The sequence below is a fragment of the Sebastes fasciatus genome, chromosome 12 (genome assembly GCF_043250625.1).
Source record: "Sebastes fasciatus isolate fSebFas1 chromosome 12, fSebFas1.pri, whole genome shotgun sequence".
In the NCBI taxonomy this organism is placed as follows: domain Eukaryota; kingdom Metazoa; phylum Chordata; class Actinopteri; order Perciformes; family Sebastidae; genus Sebastes; species Sebastes fasciatus.
In genome coordinates this window covers 15,929,372-15,943,701 of record NC_133806.1, presented here as the reverse complement: position 1 = coordinate 15,943,701, position 14,330 = coordinate 15,929,372, and the positions used below count along the sequence as shown (strand labels likewise).

Sequence of the window (14,330 nt, the reverse complement as noted above, 5' to 3'; positions counted from 1 at the left end):
AAGCTCACAGATTCCTACTGAGTGAGATAAAGAAAGAAAGAGAGAGAGACAGAGACAGGGAGGTGAGAGGTGATGGGATGCAAGTGTTTTGTCACATGGCCACTGGGAGCACAGGGAGACAACGTGGCTTGTGTGTCTTTGTTTCTCCGTAACGTGTGTGCGTGAGCGTGTCCGTGTGTTTGTTTGCTTTCGTGTTAAGTGTACAATAGTTCAGCGCAGTGGAGATTGTGTCTATTTATCTTTGTTTTCCAATGCTGGGGGGAAAGAGAGAGAGAGAAAACACTAAACAGATATTTGAGGAATGGTGGATAGAGAGAATATTACAAGCATGGGGTTTTGGGAGTGAGAGATTGGAGGAGGGGAAGAGAAAGAGAGTCGAGAGAAACACAGCTGTGAGATGATATCAGCGGCATTTGTCATTACACTTTAGATTTATGTGTACAAGCCTCTGTGTATTTACAGTATTAACGTATTGGCGAGTGTGCCTGTACTGTAGATGAGTGGCTTAATGGATCTCCAATAGTATGTGGAGAGGTGTTTGTGAATGTATGTTTATGTATCTGTCTATCAGAGAGTTTAGAGCCAGATACACTAGATCAGCAACACCAACCACATACAGTAGTTTGGTTTGATTCTGTCTTAATATACACATAACACAGTTGTCCAAATATAAACCATACGCAAAGCTAAAAACGCTGTAGAGCATGTAACATAAATAAGATGTTATGAAGAATGACAGGATAAAAACGCTGAAAGACTTTCTCGTAGCGACAAACCCACAGAGAAATCTCACCCGACTCTGCACTTTGAGCATTTTAGCATCTTTCGGCTAATGGTTTTGGTTTTACGGCCCACAACTTTACTGATTTTCACGGTCGCTTATCTCATCAACCTCATTTCCAGATGCAGGAGGCAGCTGTTTTCAGTGAAAACGCTCAGATAAACCCGCTGTACACAACATGCTCAGCACCAACCAGCAGATAAACAAAGTTAGTGACATTTAGCAGCTAAAGAGACTGATATTTCCTAGTGGTGACTAAAACAGCTGAAATGAGAGTGAATATTGGACTTGAATTCTTCGGGCGATATAGATAAAATGATGGTGTATTATATTGAAATTTTGTATCTAAATCAATCAAACTTGTTTTGGATAATGTCTGTTTTTGTGTAATCCAGTGAATAAAATAGCTGATAAATTAAACTAGAATCGAATATTGCCATAAAATGGCCATTCTCACTAGCCGTGTTTCCATAAACTGTATTTTTATGCGCATTTCGAAGTATCGCATTAGAAAAGTTATATGGAAACTGCAAAATTCGATAAAACTTACTGAATTGCGCAAAAAAAGTTTTTGCTTGAGGTGGTTTTTGCCTTTGTCAAAAAAGAGTTGATGCCCAAATGGGTTATGGAAACGCCTTTGCTGATTAAATTCTGATGTAGCGAACATTTAACTCACATTACCGATCAGCTGTTTCCAATGTCTGTGTCTTCTCGGATATTCACATGCATTAAAATCATTGCATTAATTTGTCTTTGTCTCTGGACAATATGAAACATGGCCAACCGGCTCTAGCTGACATGAAAGAACAATTAAAACTTGCTTAATTGAAACAAATTCCTGAAGACCTCTCCATTTTTCTCGCGTAGATGGGTTAGATGGCCTAGCCGACTTGTTTCGTTCACGCTTCTTCTACTCTGTTTACTACGAAACTACGCTGTAGCCAAGTTTATTCGCTCCAAACCAGTTGATGGAAACGCGCCTAATTCACATTTCTTTTTTACGTCATTTCAAAAGTTGGGTTAAAAATTCGATTGACAATTGAATGAACACACGGCTATTGAAATGCAACATTTCTCAAAATACCATAATACACCCAGATATATTAAAGAGACGGCTACGATTTCTCTAATGGTTGGCAAATTTGTCTTACAGTATATATTGCCATAATGCCCACCCCTACATGCAGGTGAATGTGAAATTCTTAACTGCCTGTTTATATGAATGTGAGTGTCTTGGATTTACTTGGGTCGCCTTTCACCCAGTATGAGCTGGCCATCTCCCTGTGACCCTGCAATGGTTAAGCGTTTTGGATGGATTTCACAAGTTATTTCCATCACTTGTGTAAAAGGTCAACACCGACAACACAGAGGGGGAGTACACCTTAAAGATGTTCTGATATTTGTTGGTCTTGTCAGAGCAGCCTGAGGGGTATTGGCTGGAGTCTAACTGTCTGCATAAACACACAGGGGCTTTCCTTTCACCCACCGCCCCCCGTCTCTGTGTGTTTGTGAGGGGAAAGAGTGAGATTACTCTATTTATCCTGAATTTAGCTGCTCTTAAATTCTCTGTATCTGCTCTGCGTTCTTGCCCTCTGCTCCACTCCGGCTTATTTTAAACCAGCTAGTCCTTGAGATCTGCTGAGAAGAGAAGAGGACCGGACAGAGAGAGAGAGGACAGGAAGAAAAACAGAGACAACCTCTTATAGGGGGGTACACGGGTAAAATCATGGTTCTGGCATTAGAAAGACAGAATAGTCAGATTACTGCGAGGTTTTTTAAGGATAAAAGAAGCCACCAAATGGCAGATGTCACATTTATTGGCGGTGATGAGGGGGCAGATACAGTACTGTATGTGTTAGGTATTTGCAGATGACGTCAGCTGGGTCAGACACACTCTATCTGCGCTGGAGATGATCCTTTTCCACTCTGCTAAGTAAACTGTATCGCACTGTTTACTTCAGTCCGGGTCCCATTGGCTACAACCCAAACCTTCATATCTAGCTTCCCATCAACACACCGGAGGCTGCGAGGAGTGTGTGCGTTTCAACACCAACTGGCGTATTAGTCATTTCTCTCCAGCTGCATTCATCTGTTTAGGACTTTGTACGGCACTGCATATATTTCCCATAAGTATTTACGTTAAACCGTGCTGTCAGCCCTTGCTACTTAGTGTGTGATTTTTTGCCTCCAAGGTGACAGCCCTGTTATGTATGCACTGCAAAGTGTTGTGGCCTATGGTTTGGAAATGGAAGCTTAAACTGTAAAGCTGCCACGACGGTTATAAACCACAGAAGTGATTCATTTTACTGGTAATGTTTCCCCTCACAAGCTCAGCTCTGAATAGCAGTACCTCTCTGCTGTTGTGAGCGCTACACGTGCAGGTGTTGTTTTACTTGAATATTCCCTTTTTTTCGGGCCTCATCCCCTCTCTGCACACCCATCCTCCCATCCTCCCCTCTTCCTGTCCCGCTGCCTCTCTCTTTCTCTCTCCCTGTTGGAGTTTGTTTAGACGGAGAGATAGTGGGGAAGTATATTTAGACAACATATATTCCACTGTCTGAACACTAAGCTCGGAGAGGGAGAGAGGGAGAGAGAGACAGTGGCAGAGAAAGAGGGGCCAGAGATTGAGGCGAAAACAGTGAAGTAGCTAAAGACAAATGAAAGATAAAGGCGCCTAAATAGAAAGAAAAACTAAAGATGATTAGGAGTTGGAGAGCACTCGAACATGACTTCAGGGTGAAAGAAGAGGAGATGGAGAATGAGGGAGATGAGGAGGAAGCATGCAGAGAGATTGGCAGAGAGTACATGAGTGGCAACACGTCTCCCCCTCTCTTTTCTGTCACTGTCTCCAGTCTAATCTCTCAAAGATAACTATGACAGACGGAAAGAGAGAACGAGGATGGAGAGAGAGAGGGTAGGAACACTGACTCCCTTTCTCTTTATTTCTAAATATGTACTGTAGATCCGTCTCGCTGCAATTATCAGACAGTAGCAAAAGAATGGGAGCAAATAAGTGGTGATAGCTCAAGAAATTTGGCTCATTTGGATGGCAGTCATGGACATTAACTCATGCTTTCATGCTAGTTATTGAACAGTAGTTATATGCTGCTAATAACATTGACATTCATGGTAATCAGAATCAGTTAAATCAACAAAATCAGTCGGTAAAATCAATATAAGTATGAGATTTTTTACCCCACATTGTAATATCAAGTACTTTTAAAAGAACAGATTCCTTTTCTGATAAAATACCATCAGAGAAAAGCAGATTACAGGAAGCCGCTGAGTCATTTTAAGACATTACAAAAAATAATTGAAATACTCTCTGATGTTTTCTTACTAATTGAAAGCAGTTTTGGTTCCATATTGTTTAAATCAGAGACAATAACATAACACCCCTTCATTCCTCTTCTTTCTCTCATTGTCACTAGATAGTTTCCACATATGCCGATGACATATTGTTGTATGCAGATGAAGCACTTTCTAATGTTTTATATTCTCTCTCTCTCTCATTCACATTATTCATATCGGTATTCTCTCTCTGCTTACTAAACTCTTTAAGTATCACAGAGCCAATGTTTACTTCTTCTGAAGGACCAGTACTACAATTTCAGAGTATATTTATAAGCCAGTTGATGTACCTACACAGTTGTGGAAGGATAAACATCCAGCCTGAGTCAATTGCTTCACGTGTATGACTTCCTGACCACTTCCCGCCACTTAGTGAGATAAAATACACTCCTTAATGTACACGGATCATCAGGATGTCTAACTTGCAAAGGCCCAAACCTGTACATGGTATCTCGTGATCTAGAAACCTTTTTGTCGAGACTCACAACATGGCTCACCCCTGATGCAGATGTATTTTTTGGCCACTTTTTTTGTCATTAAGATAAAAATTAACTTTGCCCGTCCACTGAAATACTCCAAGCTTCCTTAGCACCTTCTATTTGACGAAATGGAAGCCAACAAAACAATAAAAATGGCATCTTAACAGTTCAGATTTACTAATCCTTCTCTGCTGTCTGGAGGTTTGCTATTTTCACCTAAGATGACTTGTGTACTACTTATATTACACCTGGCGAAGCGTTGCACTTCAATGAAGAAATTCAAGTAACCAAGATCCTGTGAAAGCATATGGAATTACTTTACGTTTACTACATACTACACGCTCCCTTGGACACGCGAGGTGAAAGCAGGGGTCTGGTATTTGACCTTTAGTCTTTGTTGTGGGCTATCTCCTATGAACATCTTGACTTTGATGATGGTTGGGGCTTTGGGTTACTTACTGATGATGGGAGAGGAGATCTTCCCATGATGGAACAATCTGCAGTGTTATTATATGAAGATTAAGTGGCATTTGTGTAATATCAGAACCACACTTTGATTACTTTGAAATGCAAAAAATATTTCACAAAAGAAGCGCTTTGGGAGAGAAACCCTATTTTTCAAACCGCTTCAAGGTCAGAATAATATAACTAACTGTACAATAGTTTGACCACAAGGTGTCATGCTGTTCATATTTATGTATAATTCAATTGTGGGTATATATTTCTGTTGTAATGTGGCAGAGAAATATAACACCACAGTGAGAAGTCATAATTTCAGAAGCACAGAATTTGTCCTTTAACCCCTGAAGTCCTGCTGACAGAAACTCCTCCCTCCCATCTGCAACTAAATCTATGACCCGGTACTCATGCTATTAGCTCATTTTTATAGCTCTATTTCACACACACAAACGCAGCCATATACACGCACACACAGCAGCTCTGCCCGAGGACTTTAACCCCTGTTAGACCCCCAATCTCTGACCTCAAACAGGATGACAAAGAGTGGAGCCGCTCAATGTCCCTTCCTGTCTTTATCCCCTGTTGCTTTTCCTCTTTCACTCTTCTTTAAAGGAATATTTCAACATTTTGGGAAATATGCTTATTTACTTTCTGTCCAAGAATGAGACGAAATGATAATTTCATGTCCGTGTGTTAAGAGAGTGTTTCACCGATTTAGAAATCCTCCTCTATAACATTGTCGGACTCACAATGGACAGTTTTTTTCAAAACATATCAAAATCATCTTTTTTATCCGGTTTTATCGGTCAAAACTGCTCCTGTATTACCCACAATGCAACTCAACACTTTATTCGGGTGTGTTATGCTCTTGGATGTATAATAAGGCCTGGACACAACGCCGCCACTCAGCCTTGCTTCCAATTTCTTCTAGTGGCCGCTGGCCGTGGTATTGCAATGAAAAATCACCCTGCGGCCAAAAAAGCACTTACCCCATAGGCCACCATTGTAAAAGAGTCGTCTGTAAAACTGTTGATAGGACACCTCGAACTGCAAACAAGTTAAATTATGACTCTTTATATTATGAATTTTTGATCCATGGAGGTTTTATATTTGTAAAACTTTCCTCAAGCCGAGGAAAGCGAGTTAAACATATGTGACGTCATCACAATGTAAAGTCTGTGGGCCGAGCGGGAACTTGCAGGCGGGAGAAACTGTGCACTACTGCAGCCCACTGAATATGCACTACTGTGCATATTCAGTGGGCCGCATACCCCAGAAGTAAACCTGAAAGCTAGGAAACATTTTTGGCGTATGCACCAGATGAGCAATTCTCATTGGACTGAATAGGCACCATTTTGGGATCCAGTATCCAGTTCTTATAATAGATCCATAGTTATGCTAGCAGCTGCTAATTTAGCGGAGATGAGGAGCGGGCTGCAGAGGTCTGCTAAGCTCACTTCTTTCAAACTCCACACCTCCAGATTGTTTTCAAACTTGTAGTCTTCAGCCCCAACCAATGCTGACTCAAGTGACATCACTTGAGGCGATTCCTCACACTTCACACAGCTCCCTCTGGAGCTAAAAAAAAAAGGCTTTGTACAACTTTTTTTTCACATACGCAGCAGCACTCCCCAAAACCTGTAAACAGAATTTGATGTGTAAAATTTGCACACTTCCCCTTTAAGTACTGAGCTGGGGGTAGAACGTGGTTAGCCTAGCTTAGCATAGACGCTTGAAACGGGGAAACCGCTTGCCTGGCTCTGTCCAAAGTTTAAAAATACATCTACCAATCCCTCTAAAGCTCACTAAATAACACATTGGGTGTCTTGTTTGTTTAATGATTACATAAACAAATGTGTATAATTTCAATTTGCGGTTTTAAAGGGAATTAAATGGTATAACTATTATAGACTTCAGATTGATATCTTCTCATTTTACTGTTGTAAAGAAACAAGATGTTGAACTATTCCTTTAAACCTGCTCATTGTATTTCACCACACAGACACACTCTTCTCACTTTCTCCACATATTTTTCTTGTACCCCTCCCCTATTCCCTTGAGAGATCCTTTGTATTCTCCACTTGTGTATTTGTCTGCCTATTCTCTCGGTACTGAAGGACTTCAGTTTCCTCTTTTGCCTTGAAGCTGTCTTCTCTTTCTCTTATTCTTCCCTTCTGTTCTCTTCTTCCAAGTACATCTCTCTCTGCTGTGTTTGCCCGTTGGGTTCCTCTCATAAATCAAACCTTCCTCAGGCTTATGTTTACACCTCTCCTCTGGGTATGTTTCTCCTGGGAAGGTGCAGCGGTGAATGCACTCACACAAGTGAGCAGCAGGGGAAATAGCAAATCACTTCGGTGCTGTCTGACAGTCGGGGACGCCACATGGAAAGACATTCATTGCCCAGCTGGGTCTTCTCCACGGCAGGCAGAAAGAAGCTACACAGACTCACGCAGATGATCTCACAGTCACACACACACTTAAAACAATACATGTTTTTAACCCTCCTCTCCTCTGGATGTGTGTTGCAGTTGGTGCGGAAAAACAGTGCGAGCTGACCTGCAGGCCTGCCGGCTATCGTTTCTATGTCCGCCTGGCCGAGCGCGTCAGAGACGGGACCCCCTGCTTCAACGTCAGCTCCAACGACGTGTGTGTAGAGGGACGATGTCTGGTGAGTGTATTTAAAGGTGTATGTGTGGGAGATTTCAGCTTCAGGTGTCTGAGCCCATCCTGTCTAGTCGGAGTGGACAATGTCCAGAACCCCCTAGTCGCATTCAGACTCAGAGTGTCTCCAATCTTTTTTTTTTACCCTGCTCTGGGCCTCTATTCTGTGTCTTTCTCTCATTTGCACTCTCTGATTTTGCCCTTATTCCACCCTTCTGTTTCTGGCATGAATCTGGCCAGCAACAGTTACCAATTTACACAAACAACAGTGAAATAAACACTGGCGATGGATGTGACATGTCAACCACATTGGAGTAGATTTTCTCTGCTCTGTCGTCACCCCTCCTCCCACATCTCTCGTTACCCTACCCCGCTTTTTTCCCCTCATTGTCTGACCCATCACTCATATGTTTTTCACCTTCCTCTCCTGCCAGACCGAGGGTTGCGACAGGGTACTGGGCTCTGGCGCTGTGATTGACAAGTGTGGAGTGTGTGGTGGGCGGGACAGCTCCTGTCGAAAGGTGACGGGAAGCTTCCAAAATGTCTCGGTTCCCTTCGGTTACCACAAGATCCTGGACATCCCGCCCGGAGCTACATTCATTAACATCAACGAGAGGCGAGCCAGCCCTAATTACCTTGGTAAGAGCTAATAGACACAAACGAAATCATGCACGCACACACGGTTTAACATTTCTTACATAATGCTGGTTGCAGCTCCAGTAAAAGTGAGACGTTGGCGAGGGAATTGTAGATTTGGGAAGGAGATTTGGCCCATGGACATGTGTGTGCTGGCTTGGACTAAAAGACTGTCAATTTTGTGGCCTCCCAGACTCCAAGGAGATAAAGCTTGTATTGTTAGAGCCCATAAGGAACCAGTGAAGTGTGTACGTGTTTGTCCTCCTGTTGACAGCACTCCAAAGTCTGTGTTTGTCTGTCTGAGAGTTTGTTTGAGCTTACATGGGGGTTTCCGAAGAATTCGCCACTATGTAGACTATACAAGGTCAAACTTCGAAAAGAAAACTTGACTCAAATCTTGCTCCATTCCTCCTGTCTGCTTTTCTAACTCTCCACCCACGTTTTTTCCAGCCATGAGGAGTGGCACGGGGGCTTCAGTGGTGAACGGGCGTTGGGCTGTGGACCCTCCTGGGGAGTACAAGGCAGGAGGGACTACCTTCACTTACACCCGACCTAGAACACAGGCGGAGGGGGAGGAAGAGAAAGGCGAGTCCCTCGGAGCTCCAGGGCCCACCACCACACAGCTACAGCTATATGTAAGTACAGTGTTTATTTTAACCCTGTAAGCAAACATGAGCCTGGTCATGGCAAAATTAAGTTACTGATAAGAATCTCACACGTACACATAGACAGATGTGTATACACATAGACAGATGTGTATACACAGGGTATTTCACATCTCTATGACATTGTTGTAAGCCCGAGGCTGTGCTCTTCTGCTGTGTGTCAAGATCTTCCAGATAGGCTGCGTTATTTTAGCATTATGGCGGGATAAAGACAGCTATACTAAAGCTCAGCCTGAGCCACATCAGACTATCCAGGGCTTAATAGTAACAGCTCTATCCTCAGGCTAAGATCTTATTAAAGAACAGAACTCATCTGCAGCTTTGCATCCAGTAGCTACGGGGAAGGAGGGCATACAAAATAGCAGATTGATCTCCGCTGGTATCGCCTGCATTTTTAAGGCTTTAGTTAGTCTATAGTTGTCCGGTCTGGGTGTTGTCTGTGTTTTCAGTTCATCAAAGTAAGTTGTAACATTTTGGTCGCCTAAAAATGTGTTATTCAGTGTTCGGTTGTACTGAGCTCCACCCTCTCACTTCTGGTTCCAAAAAAACAAGATGGCAACGGCTAAAATGCCGAACTCGAGGCTTCAAAACAGCAGTCCAAAAACCAATGGGGGACATCGCAGTGACTGCGTCCACTTCTTATATACAGTCTATGGTAGAGCCTTGCCACTGGCGGGACAAAATTAAGTTTGGCTACAGAAAAAACTATGAAAAAGTCCAAATTAAAAGTGTTTATCAGTTGTACACTGACTGTTTTATGATATCTCAGGTTGTCAGGATCAGCATGTGATGACCAGGGGCTTGTACTACGAAGCGAGTTCAACATATCCAGGGTATCTTCTTGTTATCTGGCTTAACTAACCCTAAATCCTGCTTCGTAGTACAGTTCTCTGGGCTTATAGGACGTAGGTTACACCCTTAAATACACCCGTGGTTTGTCTCCGGCTCCCGCCAGCACTCAGCTACTTTATCTTACTATTGCATCAGTATGGCAGAGGAGAGAGGTCAGTTAGAGTTAAATGCTCTTTGGAAGGAACTTGAACCGGGAACATTGTAGTTCATGGTCAGCATCTTAACTGCTAGCAGCCGGGGTTTTTACTGTTTTTTTGTAGTTGTTGTTTTAGTTTTGTGTTGTGTCCTTTTATCCTTTTTTTTGTTCCTTTATTTTCTTCCTGTTGACCTTGGTTATATGTCACGATGGTGGCTCACATCCTGAAAAATAAAGTTATAAAAAAACAAACAAACAAAACCCTGATATGTTGTGGTTTTACAGAGGTTATGTGCATATTTGTGCAGCAATGACAGATTGAGCAACTGCCTGAATTACATTGCCATCTCAGGCAAAAAAATAGCAGATCTAAATGTCGTTGCCATGATGGGACTCCAGCTGATTAAGTTTAGATGACCTTGGATATGTTAAGTCTTGTAAGATGGTCCTATTCATAATAAGAGGGGGGATACATAATGACAAGCATACACCCTGCTGAGGCATCCTTGATCTTGACATTGGTTCCTTGCCAGGGTCTTAGAGGCTGTTATGTGGCTCATCCTGACCTCTTGGTACATATCTCTATGGGGATCCGTAAAGCTGTCTTAGGGTGTTTCTCGTCATTGGCTGCTTTTCACCTCTTGCTCTGTCTGTTCCCCTCAACCTGTTTTGCTCTCCAGATCATTTTCCACAAGGAGAACCCAGGCATCGACTACGAGTTTTATGTCCCCGTGGAGAAGAAGGAGGTAGAGAGGGAGGCACCCAGAGAGAGAGAGAGGGAAGCACCCAGAGAGAGAGAGAGGGAAGCACCCAGAGAGAGGCCGAGGGAGCGAGAGCGAGAGCAAGGGAGGTCATCCCTTCGCAGTACGTCCATCGCACTTCAACTTTCTGATTTTCCTTCTTCTCTTTGGCTATCTTTTTAACAGCCGTGGTTTCTGCTTGTTTTCTACAGTAGCACAGAGACTCTGGGTTTTTCGACATGTCATGTTCAGCACATAGTTGAATCTTGTCAGTCGTAGAATTAAAACCCTAAATCTCAAGATTCATTCTTTCCAAATTACTCAGAGAAACACTACTGTGAACCACGAGCGTGAGTGACATGTTTATGGATCAGGTTGGGTGTGGTTGTGAGCCAAGGGGGAGGGATTATTGTGCAAGTGTGTTTGTGTGTTTGTGTATGACCTGGATGGGAGGCTATCTGGTCCACATGTTCGCTGTCATGAGACCCTGACCTCATCATTACATCATTAGCGTCTGACTCACTGCCTTCCTCCTATATGCAATATTTCAACTTTCGTGTCTTTGCTCACTCTTTATCGCTCTTTTCTTCATCTCCTTGTGTCTGTTTCACCTCTCTCTCCAACCTTTGCCATCCTGTCTAATTTGTCTTTATGTCAATCTGTTTTTTTCTTCTCCCAGGTCCTCTCACAGTGTCAGTAGAAGACCCTCCTCCGGCTCCTCCTCCTATTTCGGTCCCTTCTTTCCCCTCCTCCTCCTCCTCCAGCTCTGTGTTTTCTCCCCCTTCGTCGGACCGATGGACACCTGAGAGGTCACGTCCTCGGGGCTCTGCACCCAACAGGAATGCTCGTATCCCCCCTCGCACTGACCTGCCACCAGACACTCAGCCCCCTTTTGTGTGGAGGAGAGGAGGACTCACAGAGTGCTCTGTTTCCTGTGGCAAAGGTCAGAGTTCATAAATGCCTGGTATAATATGCGTGGGATTTTTTACCTCATTGCTCTATGCTTAAAATGACTTACTTACGTTGGCTAAAGTGATGTCTCCCCCCTGTGGTTCGTAGGTGCAAGTACAAGAACATTGAACTGATGTCTTTCTCATATATCCATCCGTCGTTCTCTCTCTGTAGGTTCTCAGAACAGAGTCATTCTGTGTATAAACCGCCACGCAGACGAAGAAGTCCCGGACAGGAAATGTGACTCTGCCGCCAAGCCGGTTCCTGAGGAGGAGCCATGCAACACATTTCCCTGCCCACCATTGTGAGAAAACACAGAGTTACCTTGAAAAGATACACATTGCAGTATTGGTTTCAGTGGTGTAGTGGTCATTGATGAGGTGGGTGGACTACTAGGTTACCGAGGAGGAAGTGGGTATACTCTCCTACATATTCCAATGGCTTTTTGGCTGATAGATGGGTATACTGTAAACCGTCAGACATAGATGTAGGTATACCTAGTATACCTGCGTATGCCTTCTACTACACCACATTTTATATTCAGCTCTCCAGGAAGTGAAAAAATGCATTTTTCTTCAGAAGCCACTGCTTTTTTCCATAGCTGATAATTCCCTGCATGAACACCACGCTGCAAAATCTCCTTATTAAGTATTTTTTTCTGTTCTTTGAGTGCTTAATGTCAATTTTCAAGAAAAATTATCTGCCTGTGTGGCCTATTTTTATTTGTTTCCAATGCAACTCACCTTGTTTTCGAGTATTTTCTAAAAACATTTTTTTTCTTATTTTGTCTTGTCTCAAGATACAGACGCTCATTTCTGGAAGATTCTTGAAAACAAGTTGATTTATACTGTAAACAGGTTGATATTATGTGTCACTGCGCTGGCAGATTTCTGTCTAGAATGGTCAATTACAGACAGAAAGGACTTGATTAGATGGAGATTTTTTGCAGTACACATTTTTAGGGCTGCAACAAATGATTATTTTAATTGTCGATTAATCTGTTGATTATTGTCTTGATTAATCGATTAGTTGTGTGGTCTATAAAATGTCAAAAAATGGTGAAAAATGTTGATCAGTGTTTCCCAAAGCCCAAGACGACGTCCTCAAATGTCTTGTTTTGTCCACAACACAAAGATATTCAGTTTGCTCTCATAGAGGAGTAAAGAAACTAGAAAATATTCACATTTAAGAAGCTGGAATCAGAGAATTATAGAGAAAATACTCAAACTGATAAATCGATTATCAAAATAGCTGGCAATTGATTTAGTGGTTGACAACTAATCGATTAATCATTGCAGCTCTACATATTTTCTCAAGTAAAAAGCATGAATAATTGAAATGAACAAGCTAACTTGTTATCTCTGCCTTTAGTTTGCGCCATGTTAAGTCAGGAAGGTACCAAAACATGCTTACAAAAATCTAAAAACCCATCATTTTTGGATAATAGTTGGCGTCACTGTCAGTGCACATATGATCTAATACTTACCGAAGTAAGTAGTTGTGTATCTGAAGCCATGTGAGTATGTGTTATTTTCCTGTAACGATTAGCTTCAACATGTCTGTCTCTCTCTGTCTCTCTCTCAGCTGGGAGGCCAGTTCGTGGTCAGAGTGCAGTGTGTCCTGCGGCCCCGGCGTGCAGCAGAGGCAGCTCCAGTGCAGGCAGAGCTTTGGGAACCGCTCCACCATGGTCCACCCGCAGCGCTGTGCTAACCTCACCCCACCAGACTCCACGCAGGCGTGCCAGCATGGCCCTTGCTCCCACTGGGAGGTCAGCTCCGACTGGGGCACGGTAGGTCATCAACACCAGTATATGACCGGGCAATGTGTCTACTAATGGGCTGCGTACATTGTAAAAAGAGGCAGAGTAATGTATCTCAGAATGTGCAGACATAACACAGGCTGAAAGCAAGAGTGCTTGTGTTCATGGGGTTTTCATTTTGGCACTTTGAAATTATGGCACTATGTCTCTATCATAAATTTAAAAATTCCTCATTAGGTCAACATGCAACTATTTAAGTATTTTTCAAGTCAGAGACGGCTGCAGACACTGTGCCATGGGTGGGGTTGCATAAATAATTTTCTAAGATTGTGGTTAATTTATGTTTTTCAATTAATCAGTCACACATTTTTGGGCAAATAGAAACAATATAATAGATATTAATCATAAGAAAAGCACACAGTTCCAACCCAGGAATTGTTTTGATTGATAATCAACCATCAACTCTTTTTGTCAGCTAGTATTTGATCAACTTTAGATTCTAATCAAGGTAATGTGAACGATTTGCGTTTCATCTCTCAGTTTCATGCCGTTTCTTTCATCTGTTTATACTCATTCTTGTTTTCCTCCTCTCCGTTTGTCCCAGTGCTCGGTGGACTGTGGAGTTGGGAGGAGGACGAGGAGCGTGAACTGCCTCAGCGATCAAGGCAGCGTGGTGAACGAAAAGGAGTGCAACACCAGGGTTCGCCCGCAAGGAAGCGAGGAGTGCAACATGGGCCCCTGTGTAACCAACTGGTACTTCACTGGCTGGTCCAACACTGTGAGTAACAACACTTATACACAGCAGCAAAAAGAAGAAACATCTACAGCACTTAACGCTTAACAGTAATCCTCAACATGAT

At 42.8% G+C, this 14,330-nt stretch overlaps 1 protein-coding gene across 1 annotated transcript in view; it reads left to right on the top strand.

The window, feature by feature from the left end:
- The window catches only part of adamtsl4 (ADAMTS-like 4), a 41,754-nt gene that overhangs the window by 21,723 nt on the left and 5,701 nt on the right, over window positions 1-14,330 (top strand). The window contains exons 6-13 of the mRNA XM_074653540.1: window positions 7,599-7,738; window positions 8,166-8,370; window positions 8,818-9,002; window positions 10,701-10,884; window positions 11,440-11,703; window positions 11,886-12,015; window positions 13,296-13,500; window positions 14,075-14,248. Of these exons, the coding sequence (XP_074509641.1) occupies window positions 7,599-7,738; window positions 8,166-8,370; window positions 8,818-9,002; window positions 10,701-10,884; window positions 11,440-11,703; window positions 11,886-12,015; window positions 13,296-13,500; window positions 14,075-14,248 (1,487 nt within the window). The remainder of the gene's footprint in view (window positions 1-7,598; window positions 7,739-8,165; window positions 8,371-8,817; window positions 9,003-10,700; window positions 10,885-11,439; window positions 11,704-11,885; window positions 12,016-13,295; window positions 13,501-14,074; window positions 14,249-14,330) is intronic.